The sequence below is a fragment of the Danaus plexippus genome, chromosome 14 (genome assembly GCF_018135715.1).
Source record: "Danaus plexippus chromosome 14, MEX_DaPlex, whole genome shotgun sequence".
NCBI classification, from domain to species: domain Eukaryota; kingdom Metazoa; phylum Arthropoda; class Insecta; order Lepidoptera; family Nymphalidae; genus Danaus; species Danaus plexippus.
The window spans coordinates 2,809,519-2,834,221 of record NC_083546.1 but is presented as its reverse complement, the minus strand read 5'-3'; the positions used below and the strand labels follow the sequence as shown (position 1 = coordinate 2,834,221).

Genomic DNA, 24,703 nt, shown 5'->3' with positions numbered 1-24,703 from the left:
TAAAAATGTCTATAATTTCATATAAACATATTTAAAAATATTTTATATCTAGTTTTTAAATGTTTCAATCAGGGAATGTAAAAGTAGATAAGAAACAACGGTTTTAGCTTTTAAAAGCAACAAAAATATATAACTTTTAAATTTAAACACAGCCTTAGTATTAGTATGCATCGGTAAAAATTTCAAACGTCCCAAATGTCCAAAAAAATATTTTATGCAATTTAAATTGCATATTTATTTTATAGTTCTACATTTTATCAGACTTTTCAATTATTCTGTCACTCGTTTCCACCTACATTACCATACCTTTAGATGGAAGTCTTCATAGGCGAACTCTTTTGTTTACACCGACAAATCCTGTGTATTATATAAATATAAGGGTAAAGTCGTGGTGGCCTGGAGGTTAAAGGCCTGCCTCTCATACGTGAGGGCGCGGGTTCGAAACCTGGCAAGTACCAATGTGTTCTCTTCCGAGTCATGTACTTTCTAAGAGTTTTTAGACACCACTGACGGAGGGTGAAGGAAAACATCGTAAGAAAACCTGGTCTTATAATTTCAAATTATAAGATTGAAATCGCCAACCCGTCTTGAGCAAGCGTGGTGTTTAATGCTAACCTTTTCCATGTGAGAAGAGGCCTTGCTCAGCAGTGGGCTCCGATAGGCTAATGTTGATGATGGTGAAAGAGTATATAGGTCGTACGTCTATGATATTACTTAAGAATGAAACATGTGCTTCTTTTAATCACCTTATATCTATTAACACGAAGATCCAATTAAATCACATAAAGAAGTGAGGCAATTTTCCAGAATTAAGAATATCATTCCTGTACAAATATCATGTGGCCTTTTGTACAAGGGTTAAAAACATATCGCAGACATTAAAAATGCATATGTAGAAGTCTCAGTGTAAGGAATGTATCGTGGATAAACTAAGCCACCACAGAATCATCGCTAGTGAAGAATTATTTACCAACAGTAACCCGCTTGACCACTAGAATTAAGAAACATCCTTAATTCATTAGAGGAGGTGGCTGACAATCAACTAAAATCTGCAATTTTTGCATCAAAATTATAAAATGATATCCGTGACCACACTATCTTCAGGGCGATACGCAAGAAAATCCGGAAATCATTGATGATAGATGAGAAAAAACAAGACTAACTTACGGACTAATCGAACCGTCCCCTAAAATTTAGAATGATAAAGTAAACGAAGTAATTCTAAGCAATATATATTTTTGAAAGTGCACTCTCAAAAGTATGATATATGATTAAGATTTGCCTCATTTCCTTTTCAAAAATTGTACTTTTTAGTAAACTGTTAGCGAACATATCGTTGACGTTAACTTACGAGTATGACACATACCGTAAAAATGTATTAACATTTTTTCTCTTTTAAGTATAAGTGACCGAGCGAAACACATTAAAATTATTGAAAATATAAAAATTTGAATCAAAAACAACAACGATTTCCAATGTAAATACAATCAGAAAATGAATTTATAAATATTCAGTAAATTGTATTAAGTATCCAACACCTATTCTTTGAATCAGTTGTCAAAGAAACCCAGTACTCATTATGACATGTTGCTCCGAACATGTTTTAGAAAATAATATTTACTTTTACTTCGTACTCAGAATTGTACGCACAATTTATTTAGATTATTATCTTCATTCCTGAAACCAGTAGTTAGTATCTTAAACCACTTCCGCCTTAGGACTATCAGGAAACCAACAACAACTAACAAGTCTAAAAATGTATTCTATTAACCTTTATAATTAGTAAGAGATCTTTCAATTAAATTTATAAGCCAAATAAATATAATAATAAAATTATATCAATATTAAAAAACACATATTTTCTCCAGAACATTCTCTTATCATATAAGTTTGTTACAATCCTTTCTTAATTATGATAGAAGATCGATAAGTACAATGCTGTTATTCCTGGATTCACCAACAATATAAGGGTTACAAAAATATTTTCTCTTGTTATATATAATAATCTGTAAACAACAAAGGCTTCGTCGAAATTATTTTTTGTCATGCAATCATGACATACACAATAAATATATTCATACAAGTATAAATACTAAAAGCACGAAATTAATATTGATTTTAAAAAGAGAAATCTCTCTAACCATGTTATACTAGTTAGAGAGGTTAGTTAGTCTCTAATTAGTTTCAGTGAAATTTCAATTCATTTATTAATTTATAATAACTTAAAAAACCTACATAAACCTCCAGAAACGGCTTCACTTATCACATACCATGTTCTTAATACGAAAACAATATGTTGTAATAGGAACAATATTCTAAAATTTTAAAACAACTTTCCCTTAAACCCTGAAGAAAATAAGAAATGTTCTTGTATTGAAAAGGTTTGATGAGAAGGCTACCATACAATCTTTCTGTAAGTATTGCCTTTCTTCTTATTCTACCATTTCTAATACTAATTTCAATAATTAATAAATACTATGTTCTCTAGTTACAAATCATATAATTTTGCTATATTTTACTAAGCCGTTGTTAGCTTCCAGATTAAGATCGATTTCAGCCTTTGTTTGCTGATAAAAAAATATACAACAAAAGCACAGTATTTTACAAAAACAGGTTTTGCAAAATAGCGCTTCTATCACATGATTTATTATATCTAACTGATTATATGTATTTAAGAGGTATTTATTCATTTATAGCTATTATAATACATTACATTAAAAGTGTTAATATAAAAGTTCCAATACATATTTTGTGAAATTCTTGATAGAAATATTCTTGATAGAAATATATATATATATGTATGATATCTTACCAATATTTCAAAATACTATGGTTCACATTAACGTTTTGAGAGAAGTTTGATAATAAAAAAATCAGATATTTGTCTAAATTTATTTTATTTCTTTTTAAAAGTCCATATTTTATGATAAAAATAATCAACAGATTTAATTAATATTTATCAATATTAAAAAGTCTTATGTATGCAGGTTTACCATCCGTGTCCTCCCAAACCGTATGAGATAGAAGGGGCTGCAGCGTACGAAATGGAGGGAGCAGCGTACGAAATAGAGGGAGCAGCGTACGAAATAGCTGGTGACGCTGCATATGAGATTGATGGAGCGGCGGCATACGCTACTGGGGCTGAGTGAGATGAAATTGATGCGTAAGATACTGAAGGTGCAGCATAACTAGCGATGGCAGGAACACTATAGGTTTTAGATATAACCGGAGCGGCAGCAGCATATGTTCGTGTAAGTACGGGGGCGGAATAGGTTCTCGTAAGGATAGGAGCGGCGTATGACTTTGCGACTACTGGGGCAGCTGCGGCGTATGCCACTGGATTAATTTGAGTGGTTACGGACTGGTACGAAGATGCAACCGCAGGTGCAGCAATTGCCTTAGCGTATGTGGCAACAGGAGCTGCAGCATATGTAGCCACGGGAGCCGCAGAATATGTGGCAACTGGTGCTGCAGCATATGTAGCCACGGGAGCCGCAGAATATGTTGCTACTGGAGCAGATGCATATGTAGCTACGGGGGCAGCAGCGTATGTTGCCAATGGAGCAACAGTCTTAGTTTGCGTGGTGTAAGACACAGAAGGCGAACTATAAGCCACGGGAGCAGCGATGGATGCATGCAGGAGATTGCCTGCGGATGCAATCCCCGCAGCACAGAGAAAGATGATGACCTGAAAGTAGTAAAAGAAATTCTGTTTACTATTCATTTTATCTTTTTTATGTTGTATTACTTTTGTTATTAGAATCAATAAGTATTGTAAGGAAAAATATGAAAAGCTTGATGAAAAAAATATTTTTGTTAAATAAAAAACCTACCTTAGAATACATGTTACTGTTGTTGTTTCTATTTTCAACTTGGCTCCAAATACACATACGTTCTCTTTTATACCACACTGAAGGAACTGGTAACCAATTCTTGCAGGAGCTTAATGCAATACGAGGCTGATATTGCAAAATACATTTTTAGGAATTGCAACAAAGATTACTTTGGGTAAGCATTTCAACGGAGTAACAAACTAATACCCTATCTATTTGTAACAATGTCAGGGCAAAACGCAGTACCTGTAAATGTAAACTTGTAGAGCGACTTATGGATTTACCAACTTTATTGATATCTAAACATGTATGTGGATATTACTTTGTCTTTTTCTCAGTAGTTATTGCTGAATTCGCGTTATAAGAAATAGTTACCTTTTCTTTTCTCATCTTTCTTAAGCGTTTTTTAAAAATGTTTTTTTAATTGTTACAATAGTTATGGTGTTAAATTTATATGAATTTATTTAACGACGACATTTCATAATATACTTGAGATTATGGATCGGGATTATTTGGTGAATAGTTTTGGTGAAAAGTGTTAATATGACCAGACATACATTAATAAAATTAAAATGAATATACACAAATTTTAAAAAAAGAATAGAATACAAAGAGTGGATAATTTAGTAGCAATAATTCACGTATGGAGACTCTAAAACCTATAGTACTGTGTCCCAGTTAATATAAACTTTTAAATCGGAATTGCGCCACCGAAACAGTAATAATATCAAACGATACATAATGCATAGACTAACTGACATTATGGCTGAACGCATGCTACTACATGTATGGAATCATTAAATAAAGTTAACAATTTACATTTAGATATATAGCTTTATCTATAATCACATATTTCGTTCGTTAAATATACTTTTTTATTTGAAAGGTGGCAAACGAGCAAACGGCCTACTTGATGGGCAGTAGTGACCGTCATCCATGGATGCGTCTCCAACCTTGATTGTTGAGGAAAAGGGAGGGGTGGGAATAAGGAAAGCACGGGAACGGGGAAAGAGCAGTCGGCTGTCTCACTCATCGGACGAAACGCAGCCACCTATGCAACTTCACGTCGATCTTCTGTGAGAGGGTGGTACTTCCCCGGTCGATCATCCCATGTTCGAGCTGTAGTAATTTGACCACAGCTAGACTCTACCACCTATGAAATACATTAATACACCTATATGATTCTTTTAATTTATATTACTTTAGAAGAAATATTCTTTAGAAGAAATTTTCATTAAGTAATGTTGTTAACTAAATAAAAAACTCTTGTATTAGTTACTAATAAAATATTCTTTTAATATGAATTCTATAAAGTTAAGTTAGAAAAGACAAAATTTCCTAAAAGCAATGTTACTTTGGAAAAATATTTATGGTTAAAGGATCGTAAACTATGTTTACTGCCTATTAAAATGTACCCATAAAATTCAAATAGGATACCGTACAGCAGTCTTAGAAAATATAAAAGAGATTTAAAATATTAAACAGATCTCAGAAACTTTTCTGATGTCTGATTTTTATGATTCGTTTCGTTACATTTTAAAATTTTAAATACTATAAAGTACAACTTATTTAACTTCACACCTTACTAGGTCCCATAACATGTCATTAGTGTAATGCGTTGCAAGTAATATCGTGTTTTGAAATCAAATAAGCCAAGTTTATTTAACAAATTATTGTCATAAAAGCAATTTTGTTTTTATTATAAAATGCTCTTACACATCACATTTAATTTATTTTTTGTCGAATTAATAAATAATAAGAAAAACTTAAATTCTTTAGGTTTTCTTTCATTAAATATTTGTATACCGTGAAATATCTTTATAATTTCCGCTCTGTCCAATTTGTTATGTCCATTAAATACTAAAGCTTTTTTGTTTGAGTAATTTGACAATTTGGAATATTTATAAACGAGACAAATGTCACTTTGAAACTAGCATTACATAAATTCCTTCATCCATTGTCATTTATTATCAGAATTAATACTAAAGTTTTTCAAACTTTTAAATGTAATTGCATGGTATCGACCTTCAATACTAAAAATAGACAAGTCTGATAATCCATGCAAAAATCTTAACTTACATTACGCTGGAAAATATTTGTTCACACAGATCAATAAAGCGAAGTCCTTCTAACTTTAATACATCTCTGTAAATCCGTCTGCAAAATATACAGAAACAAAATCTTTATAAATTTTATCTGTTTCTCATCAAAATTTTAACAAGTTGGTACTTGGATTATATGAGTTGTATCAGTTACATACTAAATAAATCATTTTTGTTTGCTTGATTAATATTGAATTGTAATTAGAATTATTTATAACAATACTAAAATTTGGATGGTTAAAAAGTTTGCTAGCGATCTTGACCAGATTCCTGTAAGCACTTTCTATAAAATTCTGTATATTATACACATGGACACGAAAAGGTAATGACACTAAATTTGTTTGTAAAAGGAATTATAATAAATTTTATTACACTTTTGATCTAAAAGTCGGGCGAAAAAAAGCATTGTGTAATATTTAAAGCTCTCAGGTGCTTTGACCTTTGTCAACTCATTACTTGTATATAAAATATTAAAGCCATTTTGGAATTTCATTGACACTTTTCAAATAAATGTTTATTTTGTATTATATGTATATACTTGTTATTTTAAATTTACAAAGTAACAGATCATTTATTGGAATTAAAATAACTAAATCACCAAATAAGTTAAGATGCAATTAGAATAATAAATGCAGGAATTTGTCCTTTTGTCACCATAACCTTAAACCCTGTTTTATAAATCAAATAGTTTTTTCGTTTTACTTCTATGTCCGCTTCTGAAATATTTTTCAAGTAATTTTAATTATTGATATAGAAGGTAATAATTTAATAATCTTGATGTGATGGAATTTTATATCGTTACATTCACTGCTATCCTTATGGCGTTGGCTGATATGCGAAGACTTGTGACGTAACTCCTTTTTATTTTTTATTTTTTTATGTTAAAGTTGGCAAACGAGCAGACGTCCTACTTGACGAGCATTAGTCAGTTTTTTTTCGGCAACTTCCTAGTTCTATAGACTATCTAAAAAAAAGTGAATGTGGTTATGAATGTATGCCAAATGTTATGAGTGCATTATTTTTTATAACATAATAATTATATGGGGTGGCAACCAGAGGTTCCAGGAAAACTACGAAACTTACTTGTATGTATATTATAATAAGAATTACATATTAAAACTTGTTACCTACACCTAAGACTACATGATTGCCCCGATGTTAGGATAGCAATACCATTCCATTGCTTTGTGATATCAGAAGTCTTCTGGTTCACACGGCTTGGTGTCCGTTCCGCAGAGTCAGCAACGTCACTCGTAATATGTTATTTTATCCATACAACGGAATCCATACATCCCCGAAATTATTCATTGATTTTATGTTGCGCGTACGTAACATACCAGTAAAAATTTACCTATCATTTAATAATTTGGCATAAAAAAAACAGGCTACCGAGTCCTTTAATTATTACTTGATGATGAATAATTTTATAGTTTAAATGGAATTGCAACAATATTTATAACTTGCAAGCCATATATAATGGATACAACCATGTGATAGACTATTTAAAATCAATGCAAAGTCCGCTTTATTATTATGGGTAATAATAATTGAAGTGAAAGTATTCTTTCTATTTTCAGGTGTTCCTTATATGCTTTATCATATCAATTTTTTATACAAATCGCCTAATTAGTTTTTGATAGGATTGAGCAAAACGATCACGCATAGACAACATTAAATTCCCAATTTTTTTATGTTTTTATTTCTAATTAATGGAATTGTCAGGCTATCCATAATAAATGATTGAATTCAAAATTACAATACTTATAAATATTTCATTTATTTAGCACATGTCTATTTACAATTATACATGTACGCTTATCGATTCAATTACCATGCGTAGTTAGCACCGTGGGCGTTGTAAGAGATGTGAGATACAGCGGGAGCCGAGGAGTAAGAGATGGCGGAACGAAGGACGGGGGCGGCAGCTGCGTAAGTGGAGTATGCAGGAGCAGCGTATGCCGCAACAGCAGGAGCAGCTTGAATCCGGGAGTAAGACGCTACAGCAGGGGCGGCGTAGGTCCGGGAGTAAGAGGCTACGGCGGGAACGGCGTAGGACCGGGAGTAAGAGGCTACGGCGGGGACGGCGTAGGACCGGGAGTAAGAGGCTACGGCGGGAGCAGCATAGGCCGAGATAGCGGGAGCAGCGTATGACCGCGCGTAGGAAACAGCTGGAGCTGCAGCGTAGGCAGCTACTGCGGGTGCTCCGTGGGAAGTTTGGCTGGAGTAAGAGGAGTATGAGGTCGCAGCAGGAGCAATAGTCCTAGATACAGCAACGGCAGGGGCAGCGTGTACGGCTACGGCAGGCGCAGCGGCGGCGTAAGTGGCGATAGCGGGAGCAGCAGCATAGGCAGCAACAGGAGAACCATGAGCGGTGTGGCTTGAGTAAGAGGAGTAAGAGGTCGCTGCTGGGGCAATAGTCCGAGATACGGCTACAGCGGGGGCGGCGTGCACAGCTACTGCAGGAGCGGCGGCGTAGGCGGCGACAGGAGCGGCATGAGCAGTGTGGCTAGAGTATGAAGAGTAAGAAGTCGCTGCTGGGGCAATAGTCCGAGATACGGCTACAGCTGGTGCGGCATGGACTGCTACAGCTGGGGCAGCGTGTACAGCTACTGCTGGAGCAGAGTGCGCCGTGTGGGTGGAGTAAGAGACTGAGGAGACGGCGGGAGCGATAGCATGGCTGCTGTATGCTACCGGGGCGGCAGCGAGAAGTCCACTGCCATGAGCGACACCAATGGCGCAAAGAGCGATGATCAACTAGATAAAATAAAAATCGTATTTAGTTTGTGTTCACTTGACTATGTTAATATTAATTGCAATACATTTAAATTATATTAAAATATAATGAATTATTCAACCCACCTTAGCGTACATGTTTGTGCGAGTTATGATTCTTGAATAATTTTTATAGCTAGTGATCTGGTTTTTATACAAAAGATCCGTCGATTTTTCGTACAAACCACTTTCATTGTGATGGTGAACAACATTTATTGGTTACATTACATATGATCAAATGTAACTTGTATTGAACGTTATCCTTTTATTTTCTCCTTATAAATTATAAGTTATATAAATAAAGATTATATAAATATAAGGTCGAGAAATACAAAACCTCAACAAACTAAGATATAAAGCTCTGATTTAAAATTTATAATCTCTAAGAATACCACACCTAAAACGAAAAAATATATTGAATGGTACAATTAATTTTTCATCTCCGTTGGTGTCTTTTATCGTTTGTCCAGTCTAATATTCAGGATAGAACTTAGCAATACTCAAAGATTGATTCATATATATTTATTTTTTATGTTTTAATAACCGAAATATTACAGAATTATATTACTTCTGCAATTAGGCGTTTTTCATCGTCGCAAGAGTCTCTGCAGACTCGTCGTGGTCAACACGTATCAGTGATCCGTATACATGATGACTTTCATGGGAAGATAGTTGCAGTGGTTTCCCCTTGCCTTCTGCACCAGCTCTTTTTTGGGGCTATTTAGACCCCAGGGCTTGCTGTAGCCTGTTCCAGCTAGTGGTGTCTAAATACTCTTAGAAAGTACATATGACTCAGAAAAGATCACATTGGTTCTTGCCAGGTTTCGAACCCGCGCCCCCACGTATGAGAGGCGGGCCTTTTAACCTCCATGCCACCACCACTTTTTGCAATTAGATGTAGATCTTCGAAATTTTTTAAAAAACGAAACAAAGTATACTAGTTGGGTTAGCAAAAAAATAACACGATATCTTCATATACTTAAATTACACTTTGAATAAGATATTTTTAGCCTTATAAAAATTTTATATAACTAGTTCATATTAAACTTTCACTATGTAAAACTCAAGTGTCTTAATGAGATCTAAGATTTTCGCGAGTATTCATTTAAATAAAACTAGTATTTTTCGGATTTACTACGCGGATTTTTATTATTTAAAAAACTACATAATCCCGACGTTTCGGTTACTTTGCAGCAACCGTGATCACGGGCAGACGAGGTGTGGATGTCTGTCAGTTGGTCCTTGTTATTTATCATCTACCGCCATCGATTTCTTAATTTTCTGGCGTACCGCTCTGGATGCCGGCAGAATGCGCTCACGGTGTCTTGAGGTCCTGCGGTGTGGTTCCGGACATGGGATTTTATATTTTTAAGAACGGGGTCCCAGGTGTTTGATAGATTCCAGCCATCTTCTCTATTGAAATTAGGATGTTTTTTAATTTCAATAGCCTCGCGAATTAATCTCGGTATATATTTGTCTTCCCGAGCGAGGATTTGAGGTTTATCAAAACGAATGTAGTGGCCTGGTTTGTCCATTGTGTGTTCACACACTGCTGACTTCGACGCGCGCCTGTTTTTGATGTCTGAGATGTGTTCTTTAACCCTAGTACCGATGCTCCTCTTCGTCTGTCCAATGTATGACAAGCCACAGTCACAATCGAGTTTGTATACACCCGCTTGTTGTAAAGGAATGTTACTCTTGATTGGTCTCAAGAATTGGCTCACTTTCTTATGTGGTTTGTAAATAGTTTTAATGGAAACCTTTTTCAAGATGTTGCCTATTCTGTCAGTAACTCCCTTCACGTATGGTAGTATCGCAGGTTGTCGTTCAACTGTGGGTGGCTGCAGGTGGTTCTTGCGATGCTGGCGAGGCACGGGCAGGTTGTTGCTGGTGAGAGCATGTTTTACATGCTGCAGCTCGGCCTCTAGGTGGTCAGCATCACAAAGATGTTGGGCTCTCTGTAACAAAGATTTGCCAACGGTAGCTAACTGGATAGGGTGGTGGTGTGAGTAACCATTGAGGTACCTGTCCGTATGTGTGGGTTTCCTATAAACAGTATGTCCCAAAGTATTGTCAGGATTCCTAACGACAAGTATATCAAGGAAAGCTAAAGAATTATTTGCCTCTAATTCTATAGTAAACTGAATCTTACTATTGATAGAATTAAGATGATTCAGAAAAGCAGATGTTTTATTTTTATTTAATATTGTGAAGGTGTCATCTACATACCGTTTATATATTAAAGGTGTTATAGGAGGAGAGCAAAGGGCTCGCGCTTCGAAGTCCTCCATGAATATGTCAGCGACAACGGGGGAAACCGGCGAACCCATTGCAACTCCATCTACTTGTATGTAGAAATCATCCTTCCACATTAGGTAGCCAGATGTTAGGCAATGCTTTAATAACTCTGCATATTCTATAGGCATATTGTTATCCTTTAACTTACCTCTTACAATCTCAATGCAGTCAAGAACAGGTATACTAGTAAATAATGACTGTACATCGAAACTGACCATACTGTCATTGTCGCTCAATTTTAGGTGTTTTAAATCTTTGACAAACTGGTAGGAATCCTTAACAAATGACTTTGTGTGGCCCCGGAGAGGTGATAATATCTTTGAAAGAAATTTAGCCAGTTTATAAGTGGGTGAGTCAATCTGGCTTACTATTGGGCGTAATGGAACATCCTGTTTATGGATTTTAGGTAACCCATACAATTTTGGAGGTTTTGCACACGATGGTACGAGTGATTTGATATCTAGATTGAGTTTTGGACTGTATTTATTTATTAAATATTTATTATAAATAATATTATTATATATATATTTATTTATTAAATACAGTCCAAAACTCAATCTAGATATCAAATCACTCGTACCATCGTGTGCAAAACCTCCAAAATTGTATGGGTTACCTAAAATCCATAAACAGGATGTTCCATTACGCCCAATAGTAAGCCAGATTGACTCACCCACTTATAAACTGGCTAAATTTCTTTCAAAGATATTATCACCTCTCCGGGGCCACACAAAGTCATTTGTTAAGGATTCCTACCAGTTTGTCAAAGATTTAAAACACCTAAAATTGAGCGACAATGACAGTATGGTCAGTTTCGATGTACAGTCATTATTTACTAGTATACCTGTTCTTGACTGCATTGAGATTGTAAGAGGTAAGTTAAAGGATAACAATATGCCTATAGAATATGCAGAGTTATTAAAGCATTGCCTAACATCTGGCTACCTAATGTGGAAGGATGATTTCTACATACAAGTAGATGGAGTTGCAATGGGTTCGCCGGTTTCCCCCGTTGTCGCTGACATATTCATGGAGGACTTCGAAGCGCGAGCCCTTTGCTCTCCTCCTATAACACCTTTAATATATAAACGGTATGTAGATGACACCTTCACAATATTAAATAAAAATAAAACATCTGCTTTTCTGAATCATCTTAATTCTATCAATAGTAAGATTCAGTTTACTATAGAATTAGAGGCAAATAATTCTTTAGCTTTCCTTGATATACTTGTCGTTAGGAATCCTGACAATACTTTGGGACATACTGTTTATAGGAAACCCACACATACGGACAGGTACCTCAATGGTTACTCACACCACCACCCTATCCAGTTAGCTACCGTTGGCAAATCTTTGTTACAGAGAGCCCAACATCTTTGTGATGCTGACCACCTAGAGGCCGAGCTGCAGCATGTAAAACATGCTCTCACCAGCAACAACCTGCCCGTGCCTCGCCAGCATCGCAAGAACCACCTGAAGCCACCCACAGTTGAACGACAACCTGCGATACTACCATACGTGAAGGGAGTTACTGACAGAATAGGCAACATCTTGAAAAAGGTTTCCATTAAAACTATTTACAAACCACATAAGAAAGTGAGCCAATTCTTGAGACCAATCAAGAGTAACATTCCTTTACAACAAGCGGGTGTATACAAACTCGATTGTGACTGTGGCTTGTCATACATTGGACAGACGAAGAGGAGCATCGGTACTAGGGTTAAAGAACACATCTCAGACATCAAAAACAGGCGCGCGTCGAAGTCAGCAGTGTGTGAACACACAATGGACAAACCAGGCCACTACATTCGTTTTGATAAACCTCAAATCCTCGCTCGGGAAGACAAATATATACCGAGATTAATTCGCGAGGCTATTGAAATTAAAAAACATCCTAATTTCAATAGAGAAGATGGCTGGAATCTATCAAACACCTGGGACCCCGTTCTTAAAAATATAAAATCCCATGTCCGGAACCACACCGCAGGACCTCAAGACACCGTGAGCGCATTCTGCCGGCATCCAGAGCGGTACGCCAGAAAATTAAGAAATCGATGGCGGTAGATGATAAATAACAAGGACCAACTGACAGACATCCACACCTCGTCTGCCCGTGATCACGGTTGCTGCAAAGTAACCGAAACGTCGGGATTATGTAGTTTTTAAATAATAAAAATCCGCGTAGTAAATCCGAAAAATACTAGTTTTATTCAAGTGTCTTAAAATAGGCAATGTTGTTGTTGTTTACTTCTATAAATAAAATTTTATTTAATACTCATTAATGTTTAATAATCTTTAAATTTCACAAATATTCTATTCACTAAAGAACATTTTATTCTTGTTTCTTCTTTGTCGCTCAGTAAAAATCTTAAAAAGGCTTACTCTGCGCCTACTGACTTCATTTGACTGTTATCAATTAGTTGCTTTGTATGTCCCTACTTATAATATTGTAAATGCAAATAAGTAACTCTGTCTGTCTGTTACTTTTCCACACCTAAACCACTGAACGGATTTTGATGAAATTTTTGTGTAGAGAGATGGAACTCTGAAGAAAGACGTAGATTACCTTTTTATCGAGATCCCGAATCGCCATATTGAAATTACGCCGGTTGAATTGGCACCACATTTTTGTATCGTGATACCTACCAATAATTCAAATAATTAGCTTATAAAATATTTCATCACGATCCCAATACTGAACACGATCACGATCCCGACCCTATCCCAAAATACACGGGTACAAAAGTACACGGAACCATAAAGTGTAGTTCAGATTCAGTGGCCGTAACGATATTTTTTTACTGAATGATACTTTTACATTTGCTTGAACTCTAAAATTAAATAGAAAATTGGAACTTCTTATTATGTTCGTCATTGTCGTTCTTTCCATACAATTTTCGCATTTACGCAAACACTATTGCAGGTAGCTGAGTACAACTTTGATGTTCACGCGGACGGAGTCGAGGCCAAAGGTTGTAAGTTTATTTAAATGAGTACTTTCGAAAGTCTGAGATCTCATTATATATTAATTAATTGATAATTTACAACATGATAATTAATTGTAATTAAATATATTTAAAAGACCGTTATATAAAGAGAAGTATTTCTATTATGTTTTAGATATTAAATGACTAGATATTAAATAACAGTAGTGACCGTAAAAAAAAAGTAGTGATCGTCGCCCATAGACCATAGACCCGGTGCCAACCATGGTTTTTGAAGAAGTAGCTTGTTGAGTGAGAATAAGAAAATGTTTGGAAGGATGGGAATAGGGAAAGAGCAACCGGCTCTCTCACTCATCGGACGAAACGCAGCCATTAAAGACTACTTCACGCTGATCTTCTGTGGGAGGGTGGTACTTCCCCGGTCGAGCCAGCCCATGTCTGAGCTGTAGTAACTGACTTCAGCTAGGCTCTACCGTCTAAAAAGTAGGAAACAAATCCTAAATATAGACTTATATATTATGGGCAACTTTGATTTCTATACCAAAAAGAATTTGAAAATAGAGAATAAAACGAATCACAAAATTAATAAAAACTAATCTATGTTAATTATTATTTACTTAACTTGAATAGAGTCTCACATACAACCATACTATAATATATTTTCCTCAAAGGGAGGTGAAGTTTGATAAAGTATACATACGTTTGGTTTATTAACTACTCATTAAATATCTCATGTTTTAAGACAAACGTTATTTATCCACTGATAATCTTATCATAGTTTTGAATAAATTGAATTTTTATGAATTACTTGAACTTTATCTTTATTTAAAGTAATTCAACTTCTCTACAAGCAGTTTCTATAAATAAAAAAAAATTAAGGAAGTGCATATGTATAAAGAAACGTTTCTGCTAAATTTACTTATTTGATAGAAGGAAAATACATTCACCGCAATTCGATTTCCATAAGATGTTGTGTGTACAATGTTACAACTCAGAAGATTGTTTCTCAGTTGCGGTCAATGTTATATTTGTTAATAATAAACACACACAACTACTTCTAACTTTCAGAAAGTTATGCACCGATACCCCAGCTTCCAAACGGCGAAGATTTTTATGTTAGAATTTATTTAGGAAAACCACAAAAAATATATGAAGCAAACATTGGCCACTATTATTATATTTCACAATTGATCAATGTGATATGTGACCTACAATAACTTGAAACTATAAATTCTTAAAATTAATGGTTTCTATAACTAAACAAGATCTAGTACCGCAATCCTTACTAAAACAATTTTTTAGAGTGGTTTTAGGTCATTTATTTATCACATGTCTATTTACAATTATACATGTACGCTAATCAATTCAATTACCAGGCGTAGTTAGCACCGTGGGCGTTGTAAGAGATGTGAGATACAGCAGGAGCCGAGGAGTAAGAGATGGCGGAACGAAGGACGGGGGCGGCAGCTGCGTAAGTGGAGTATGCAGGAGCAGCGTATGCCGCAACAGCAGGAGCAGCTTGAATCCGGGAGTAAGACGCTATAGCAGGGGCAGCGTAGGTCCGGGAGTAAGAGGCTACGGCGGGGACGGCGTAGGACCGGGAGTAAGAGGCTACGGCGGGGACCGCGTAGGACCGGGAGTAAGAGGCTACAGCGGGAGCAGCATAGGCCGAGATAGCGGGAGCAGCGTATGACCGCGCGTAGGAAACAGCTGGAGCTGCAGCGTAGGCAGCTACTGCGGGTGCTCCGTGGGAAGTTTGGCTGGAGTAAGAGGAGTATGAGGTCGCAGCAGGAGCAATAGTCCTAGATACAGCGACGGCGGGGGCAGCGTGTACGGCTACGGCAGGCGCGGCGGCGGCGTAAGTTGCGATAGCGGGAGCAGCAGCATAGGCAGCTACAGGAGAACCATGGGCGGTGTGGCTAGAGTAAGAGGAGTAAGAGGTCGCTGCTGGGGCAATAGTCCGAGATACGGCTACAGCGGGGGCGGCGTGCACAGCTACTGCAGGAGCGGCGGCGTAGGCGGCGACAGGAGCGGCATGAGCAGTGTGGCTAGAGTATGAAGAGTAAGAAGTCGCTGCTGGGGCAATAGTCCGAGATACGGCTACAGCTGGTGCGGCATGGACTGCTACAGCTGGGGCAGCGTGTACAGCTACTGCTGGAGCAGAGTGCGCCGTGTGGGTGGAGTAAGAGACTGAGGAGACGGCGGGAGCGATAGCATGGCTACTGTATGCTACCGGGGCGGGAGCCAGAAGTCCACTGCCATGAGCGACACCAATGGCGCAAAGAGCGATGATCAACTAGATAAAATAAAAATCAAATTTAGTTTGTGTTCACTTGACTATGTTAAATATTAATTGCAATACGTTTAAATTATATTAATATATAATGAATTTATTCAACCCACCTTAGCGTACATGTTTATGCGAGTAATGATTCTTGAATAATTTTAATAGCTAGTGTTCTGGTTTTTATACAAAAAAAACCGTCGATTTTTCGTACAAACCACTTTCATTGCCAAGGTAAACAACTTTTGTCGGGTGCATTACATATGACTTGGTTGCAGTTGTATTCTCCTTTTCTATTCTAATCATGTTTCGAATAATGTGTACGTTGCCTTACATAAAATTAAGATACATATACATATTTTAATTTAAACACATTCTAAGTTAAATTTCAAACAATATACATTTCGTAATGTTTTTAGAGCTATTGATAAAGCATGGGTAAATAACAAGAACTTAAAAAATGTCAGCTTAGTAAGGTAAGTTAAATATAGCTATGATAAAATATGTATCATTTTTCATCAGCTTAAGTAGATATTACATTTTAAAATTAGGTACTTGTTAGTTACTTCGAATCTCTCTCCTTACATAATAATTATTCATAGAAATTTGTTTTACCCTTTAAATGCTTACTTACTTTGTAAAAGATATTTTAAGATAATAAAATTTTTAATATATCTTTGTTGAATGAAGTTTTTTAAAACTTAAAGGGAGGTGCAATGAAGTTTTGTTATTTCTAAACATACATATATATATTTATAATATATTTATAATAACATTAAATTTGACCTTAATTTCTTTGCCCTTGGATTAATAAAACATTTGATGCATGTGAATAAAAATATATTCATAAAATACATTTACGTTCTCAACAAATTAAAAAAGAATAGTCAATTCAAGGACTTTACCTTATTGGCAAAGTATTACGACCTTTTTCCGTTTTGAAAGTCAAGAAATCGATATGAGGTCAAAAAAATAGTTTCCTCAGAATGTAAAATAATAATAAAGCTTTATATAATGAAAAAGTCTATTGATAGATCTGATCAGGATTGAAAAATGTATAATCTATTGAATTTCGCATCTGAAACACCAAATCTTCTCAACTTCTAAGATCACTGTAGTCTGTAGTACAGTGGGATTAAATAAATAAAAACTTACAAATTGATGAAAGTAGCTTTATAAAACTTAGAATTATATTAAAATAATACAAATTAATTTATCTCTGAACTCATTAGCAAGTAGGTAAATGAAAATATAATTTTATCGAAGTCTCACTGAGTAAGACTGAAATCTTTAAAAATATTTTTTTTCTATAAATAAATACCTATCAGAGACTGAAAACTCACTACTTCAATAATTTTATTATAGTCCATAAATTTTCTATTTCTACTTATTTTATTATTTTGATTTTTTTGTGTCGGTCGATGAAAAACTTAAACGCTTACTCGGTACCTTCTGACTTCAATAACCCACTATCAGGTAGAGTTCTTGTTTATTAAAATCTATCATAAATGCGAAAATTTGTGAGGTACGGATATACGGATCTAAAAAATCTGATAATTAAAACTGCTGCTGAATGCAATAGCTTCTATATAAAATACATATCAGCCGAACGGAGAACTAGAAAATCCAGAAATAAATAAGTGCATTTTATTATTCTGAGGCATAATATTTTTTTAAGAATTATTGTATATGCGGGTGTATTCAAGAAGATCGTTTTCATAAATCTGGGATGATAATTTGATGAATGACATAAAATGTAATCCAAAAAAAGAAACCAAACCAATGTGTGAAAACAATTCGAATAACCAAATTACAAAAGTGTATATATCTAAATAGAAAAAAAAACACCAAGGAATATTTAAGCAATCTTTATTATAGATATATAGACCAATCTTGATAACTTTTGTAACAAGAAAAAATTATAGTAGGATGAAACCCATTAGAAAAGGAGGGAAATATTATAAAAATTAAAGTAAAAATAATTTACGGGCGATCTGAGGTCGGCAAGGGTATGGGGGTGGGTATTTTAGGGTAAAAAATGGGTTTTCTCGATTTCCGACAAAATTAAAAGTTTTACTGAAAAATATTATATAGCGTAGTTGCAGGTAATAAAAAGATCTAAAACTTTTGTATTTACATTTTTTTCACATAACCTCAAAATTTATGTGAAAAATTCAAAAAACCAAGGTTTTGGTTTTTTATTGTTGTCTTTTACAAAAAAAAAAAAATTTTGTCACGAAATTTGGTGAAAACTTACCTTTTCATGTCCCAAATACACTGTAATTTATTTGATTACAAATACTAATTTTTTCAGCTTATTTTGAATTAATATCGAAAAACACCCTCATTTTCAATCGAAAAATCACCAGTCAAAATATCAGCTTTTTTCAAAAGGTTGGTATGTTTTCTGTTCGTTGAAATCTCTACTTTCCGATGGTGAATATATATATATATATGTAACAATAGTAAATCTTCTCAGAAAATGCAAAAAATCGAAAAAACTCGAATTCGAAAATTTATTTTTAAATGTTTAATTTCATCTAAAAAATGTGATTACAATTTTACTTTAATTAAAAAAATTATTTATTAAAATGGTTATTATATTTATGTCATAGTAATCTCATTATAAATAAATATAAATCGTACTATTAAATTCTGATTACGTAATTCATTACAATATTTTTAAACACATTAATCTAATAATATTATAATTTAATAATAATTCACACATACTTTATCTTCCATTCTATTCACTTATCCATTATTTTTTGTCTTTTTGATGGCATTTCTTCAACGTTAGATTTGCCAAACCTCTCCAAATTTTGATAGTGATAGTCCTATCACCTACTTCCTCTACAATATTATTTCCAGACTGCGTGCGTTCTTCATCCACAATTTCTTCAATTCTCAAATCATTTACTTCCTCGTAGGATTCTTCTTCAATATTGGAGCAATACCATGACAATTTGAACATAAGTTTTTGCATTTCAAACCATGTTTTCGGAAACCACATTTTAAACTGTTACATGCAGTTTCACAGCTACAGCAAATAGTTTTGAGCAATATTTCCGGAATCAATTCCTTTTGTGTAAAGGGCATAATTCCACGTTGATGTTAATGTGTTTTGTTTTTGAGTATACTGTAATATATTATCTCTTGTATCGTTGCTTTGAACAGATGAATTTTTTTCTTTCGAAGTATTACCGAAAAATCCACCGCAGAGAAAGCAATGAGATTCAAAATTAAAGCCAAGAGCATCTTTAATTACTTCTTTTCCTTCCTTTGCTTTTTTTTGTCTTGAACTGCAAAATGTAGCTATTTCAGTATCATCATTATATTGACTTTGACAACTTCGATGAATAAAAGCTGATGGGTGATTTTTAGATTGAAAATTAGGGTGCTTTTTCGTTATTAATTCAAAATAAGCTGAAAAAATAAGTATCCCAATCAAATAAATTACAGTGTATTTGGGACATAAAAAGGTAAGTTTTCACCAAATTTCGTGACAAAATATTTTTTATTGTAAAAGATAACAATAAAAAAACCAAAAATTTGTTTTTTTAAATTTTTCACATACATTTTGAGGTTATGTGAAAAAAATGTAAGTACAAAAGTTTTAGATCTTTTTATTACCTGCAACTTTGCTATATAACATTTTTCAGTAGGACTTTTAGTTTTGCCGGAAATCGAGAAAACCCATTTTTTACTCTAAAATTCCCACCCCCGTACCCTTCCCGACCTCAGATCGCCCGTAAATTATTTTTCCTTTAATTTTTATAATATTCCCCTCCTTTTCTAATGGGTTCTATTCTACTGTAATATTTTTCACTTTTTTATTAATTTTTAAGGCTTCTACCCTGGCCTCATAGCTGTAACTGCCTCTTACTCCATAATATATTAAAAGAAAGGTATAAGCCAATGTTGTCAAAAGTTAAATGAACAATACTTTTCGGTTATTTACCATTAATAAAACACCTAGTTTTTAAGATTTATATCATCTTTGGATTAGGAATGTTTTTATTAATAAAACAATTAGAGAAGTGTATTCAGCAAATAAATGCAATAATTCCATAGCCAGCTATTGACAATAATTTCTTTTTAATTAACGAAAGTGTCGTTAATATACATAATCAAACAATAATTACTTGCACACACAATTCGTTGATTCTAAAATACTCATGATCTAGTTTTCAGATCATAAGGAAGACCATATAAAATAAAGCAGATTTATGAATGCTTTCAGAAAATCGATTATTTAGACACTATTAAATCTTTAAAATACGGTTTCTCAGTGTTTAATAATTAACAAAAATTAACAGTATCATTTTACTTTTAAGAAGTGTTACACAAATCTCTTCATCTTCGACAATCGAAGAAGATTACATTAAAATCTACGGGTAAATACACCAAATTGTGAAACGTATTTGCAACTATAGATTTCGGAATTGATCTGTGTGATATACATTATAAAGATAACTAACGAAATGTATTATAATCAACCTTTCCACAAAACAAAACTTGAGCATCTAAATTTTAAATAATAGAAATTTTTAATTCGTTTTATAGGTATTTTATTTATCACATGTCTATTTACAATTATACATGTACGCTTATCGATTCAATTACCAGGCGTAGTTAGCACCGTGGGCGTTGTAAGAGATGTGAGATACAGCGGGGGCCGAGGAGTAAGAGATGGCGGAACGAAGGACGGGGGCGGCAGCTGCGTAAGTGGAGTATGCAGGAGCAGCGTATGCCGCAACAGCAGGAGCAGCTTGAATCCGGGAGTAAGACGCTACAGCAGGGGCGGCGTAGGTCCGGGAGTAAGAGGCTACGGCGGGAACGGCGTAGGACCGGGAGTAAGAGGCTACGGCGGGGACGGCGTAGGACCGGGAGTAAGAGGCTACGGCGGGAACGGCGTAGGACCGGGAGTAAGAGGCTACGGCGGGAGCAGCATAGGCCGAGATAGCGGGAGCAGCGTAAGACCGCGCGTAGGAAACAGCTGGAGCGGCAGCGTAGGCAGCTACTGCGGGTGCTCCGTGGGAAGTTTGGCTGGAGTAAGAGGAGTATGAGGTCGCAGCAGGAGCAATAGTCCTAGATACAGCGACGGCAGGGGCGGCGTGTACGGCTACGGCGGGCGCGGCAGCGGCGTAAGTGGCGACAGCGGGAGCAGCAGCGTAGGCAGCAACAGGAGAACCATGAGCGGTGTGGCTTGAGTAAGAGGAGTAAGAGGTCGCTGCTGGGGCAATCGTCCGAGATACGGCTACAGCGGGGGCGGCGTGTACGGCTACTGCAGGAGCGGCGGCGTAGGCGGCGACAGGAGCGGCGTGAGCAGTGTGGCTAGAGTAAGAAGAGTAAGAAGTCGCTGCTGGGGCAATAGTCCGAGATACGGCTACAGCTGGTGCGGCATGGACTGCTACAGCTGGGGCAGCGTGTACAGCTACTGCTGGAGCAGAGTGCGCCGTGTGGGTCGAGTAAGATACTGAGGAGACGGCGGGTGCGACAGCATGGCTGCTGTATGCTACCGGGGCGGCGGCGAGAAGTCCACTGCCGTGAGCAACACCAATGGCGCAAAGAGCGATGATCAACTATAAATTAAAAATATGATTTATTATTATCGGTCCAAAAATGAGACCACGTTATATAAAAAATATTAAAGCAAATATATTTTGTTATATACACACCTTAGCGTACATGTTTATTGAGTTAATTCTGGTAATTGAATGATCTCCATAGCAATGCATCGGTTTATATATAGTGATTCGTTCATATTGTCCAATTCTCTTTCATTGCCAAGGTAAGCAAGTAAACTATAGTAAGCTAACTCCCTGACTCAGTGATAGACTTTCATTTTCATATACAGCTTTAACACAGGATATTGGACCTTGAATACTTATAGTTAAAGGCCCTATTGTAAAAACGGAACACATAATAACTTATGACTACATCCATAACAAGACATTTCTCTCACAAGTTTTTAAAAGATTTTGAAACGTTACTTTTTGTGATGTATGTTTCGATTAATCGTCCAGAATATTAAGAGGAATCATGTTTAACAAATTGTTAGTATACATGTAATATATATATAGGTTTGATATTCCTATATTCATTCATTTATTTCTAATGAACAAAAATTATAATACTCAAATATATAAATGTTCACAGTCAAAAAATATACAGAAACTTTGCTTAAATTCATGAACAATAAATGTAATGCTTTAATATAGTTTAAAAATACATATTTTTCACTCCTTACTCTGATTTATGGATACTTAAAATACATCCTGTTTCATATTAAAACATGTTTAAAATTTCTTGCTCATTGTCATTTTTTTTTCTGTTACATTAATCGGATATAGGTATCTACGGTTTTCTAACAAAACGTTACATTTTCAAAGGTGTAGTGTAGTGCCTACTTACGACGTCTAAGTACAATGTCATCTAATGTAAGCCTTAACATTTTATTGAAATTAACTCACGAAAGCTATCAAATTAATCCTTGACATTTAATGTTACACTTCTTGTTAAGCTACTATAAGCTAAGTATATTAAAATAGATATTTACTAGTACTTATAGATCGCTACTTTTCCGCAGGTTTTCAAAGACTATGTTTAATTTGTGTATTTTTAAACAACTTCTTCGTACGGAAGGTTATAGACATTATTTATTTAACGATAAACACATGTCTATTTCCGCGTAAAGTAAAATGACCTTACGCCATTTTCCACAACAATCACTGTTATAATTATTATGAAAGAACCGGTCGGACTCATACAGGACGCTTATGTTCCTAAGGTCAATGACTCACTTAATAATATGATTATAGAATATACGCAGTCCGTATTAAAATAAATGCATTACTTTTATTGCAATATTAATACTTAATATTCACTGTAGGCTTATGTAAAGTTCTTACCAAAGAAAATTCGTTTAATATTTATTACACAATTTGTAAATTTTCGTTGTTTCTTTATATATGTGTATGCGAAATTCCAGGTCAAACAGAAATCTCCTATAGATTTAGATTTGCATCCGAGGTTCACAATATGAAAATGAAACGAAGCATAAAAGTATCTTGAACGTTGTTAGCATAGAAATTTTAATTTCTGTATTGTTCCTAGTGATAGAAGACCCGAGTTTTTTATATTTGTATTAATTTGAGATCTCTAGTCCTTCGTGAGAAAGAGTTTAAATGGAACGGCAGACAAACGGATGGACCGACACACAAAATGGTGGTTGAAAATGAAAGTTTGGTTTGATTTCGGTACGGAACCTTATTTATACAGATTTGAATTTATTCCTCTTATTATTCTTTCAGTAGAATAAAAATGAACAACAAAATAAATTGTGCTCCATGATTGCGTAGGTACCTACCAGCCTAAATTTGAGAGGGTATATATTATGTTAACTTCATCAGATAATAATTATTAAATACGCCTCAGAACATAAAAACTTTATTAAAAAGTATTGAAGCCAGTCTACGTAATAAGCGTAAAACTAGGTTGAATACAGTTTTAAATTGATATAATAGTGAAATAAAGCTACAAAAATATCTGTAATTATTAAAGTGATATTCACTGATCGATAATAGACTTCAAATTGCTGATGGCTTCCAAAACACTTTGTATTGCAAATGCATTGCTGGACATTAAGTTGCCATCGTGATACAAAATAACTAATTAATCGTAGCTATTGAAACTACTTTCAATAAATAGCCAAAAAAAAACAATATTCCAATATAGCTTTTAGTTTAATATCTTAAAACTACGATAAAATGAAAGGTTCGTCAATCAAACCAGTTTGGGAGTATTGCAGGTCGAATGTGTAACAAAACTTTTATTTTTTCAAAAATATCGTTGCAAATTTTAAAGATTTTTAATTAGGTCCCACAACTTGCTGTTGTTACTTAATGTCAAAAGGAGGCCTTAAAAGTTGAGAGAACCGGTTAGTGAAATATCATTTGGGTTTTATGTGAGTACTTATTTAATAGGTTTAGTCAGTACCGATTACATATCAGATTATAAAAAATATTACTATCATATCTCACGACTGTGACTGCCCTTAAATTGATCATATCTGGACAAATTAAATAACAGTTTCGAGATTGTTTACCGTATGTAACTTTCGGTACAATTAATTTTCTAAATATTTTTTGTTGCAATTCTTCTATTCCTTTATAAACGACATTCTTTACATTACCGAGGATATTTGTAAACCTGAAATATAAATATAGATTACAAAATTATATATATTTTCTATGTTTCTAGGAATTAATAATAATATATGGAAATTCTACAGCTAAGAACTATTTAATATGGCTTAATTCTATTGTATTTTGATAGCTATATTTAAAGCAAATCTAATATAACAAGACAAGCTATAGCAAAAAAAAGCTTGAGGCGTACATCTCAATACAATTTCAAGATAAATTATTAAGGAATTAGAAACGAAAAAACAATTTATTTATAAAT

The 24,703-nt window shown here is 34.8% G+C and overlaps 2 protein-coding genes across 2 annotated transcripts; both read right to left on the bottom strand.

Annotated features, from left to right (window-relative positions):
- Window positions 1-2,878: 2,878 nt before the first annotated feature.
- On the bottom strand, window positions 2,879-16,365 carry LOC116769802 (paternally-expressed gene 3 protein-like). Its single transcript, XM_061522647.1, has 7 exons — window positions 16,354-16,365; window positions 15,324-16,246; window positions 13,572-13,647; window positions 8,795-8,851; window positions 7,767-8,689; window positions 3,834-3,942; window positions 2,879-3,688 (listed from the first exon to the last, which is right to left on the bottom strand). The coding sequence occupies exons 1-7, from the start codon at window positions 16,363-16,365 to the stop codon at window positions 2,990-2,992; spliced, it is 2,799 nt and encodes a 932-aa protein (XP_061378631.1). The 3' UTR covers window positions 2,879-2,989.
- Window positions 16,366-20,783: 4,418 nt separating this feature from the next.
- LOC133319195 (larval/pupal cuticle protein H1C-like) lies at window positions 20,784-22,261 on the bottom strand. Its single transcript, XM_061522666.1, has 2 exons — window positions 21,916-22,261; window positions 20,784-21,819 (listed from the first exon to the last, which is right to left on the bottom strand). Exons 1-2 carry the CDS (start codon window positions 21,973-21,975, stop codon window positions 20,857-20,859), a joined length of 1,023 nt encoding a protein of 340 aa, XP_061378650.1. The 5' UTR covers window positions 21,976-22,261; the 3' UTR covers window positions 20,784-20,856.
- Between the last annotated feature and the right edge of the window lie 2,442 nt (window positions 22,262-24,703).

Coding starts and splice junctions, on each gene's coding strand:
- LOC116769802 (XM_061522647.1), bottom strand. Junction 8,690..8,794: donor GCACAAACATGTACGCTAAG/GTGGGTTGAATA, acceptor TATTTTATCTAG/TTGATCATCGCTCTTTGCGC. Junction 3,943..7,766: donor CACGGTGCTAACTACGCATG/GTAATTGAATCG, acceptor TATTGCATTAAG/CTCCTGCAAGAATTGGTTAC.
- LOC133319195 (XM_061522666.1), bottom strand. CDS start 21,975: ATGCATTGCTATGGAGATCATTCAATTACCAGAATTAACTCAATAAAC. Junction 21,820..21,915: donor CAATAAACATGTACGCTAAG/GTGTGTATATAA, acceptor TTTAATTTATAG/TTGATCATCGCTCTTTGCGC.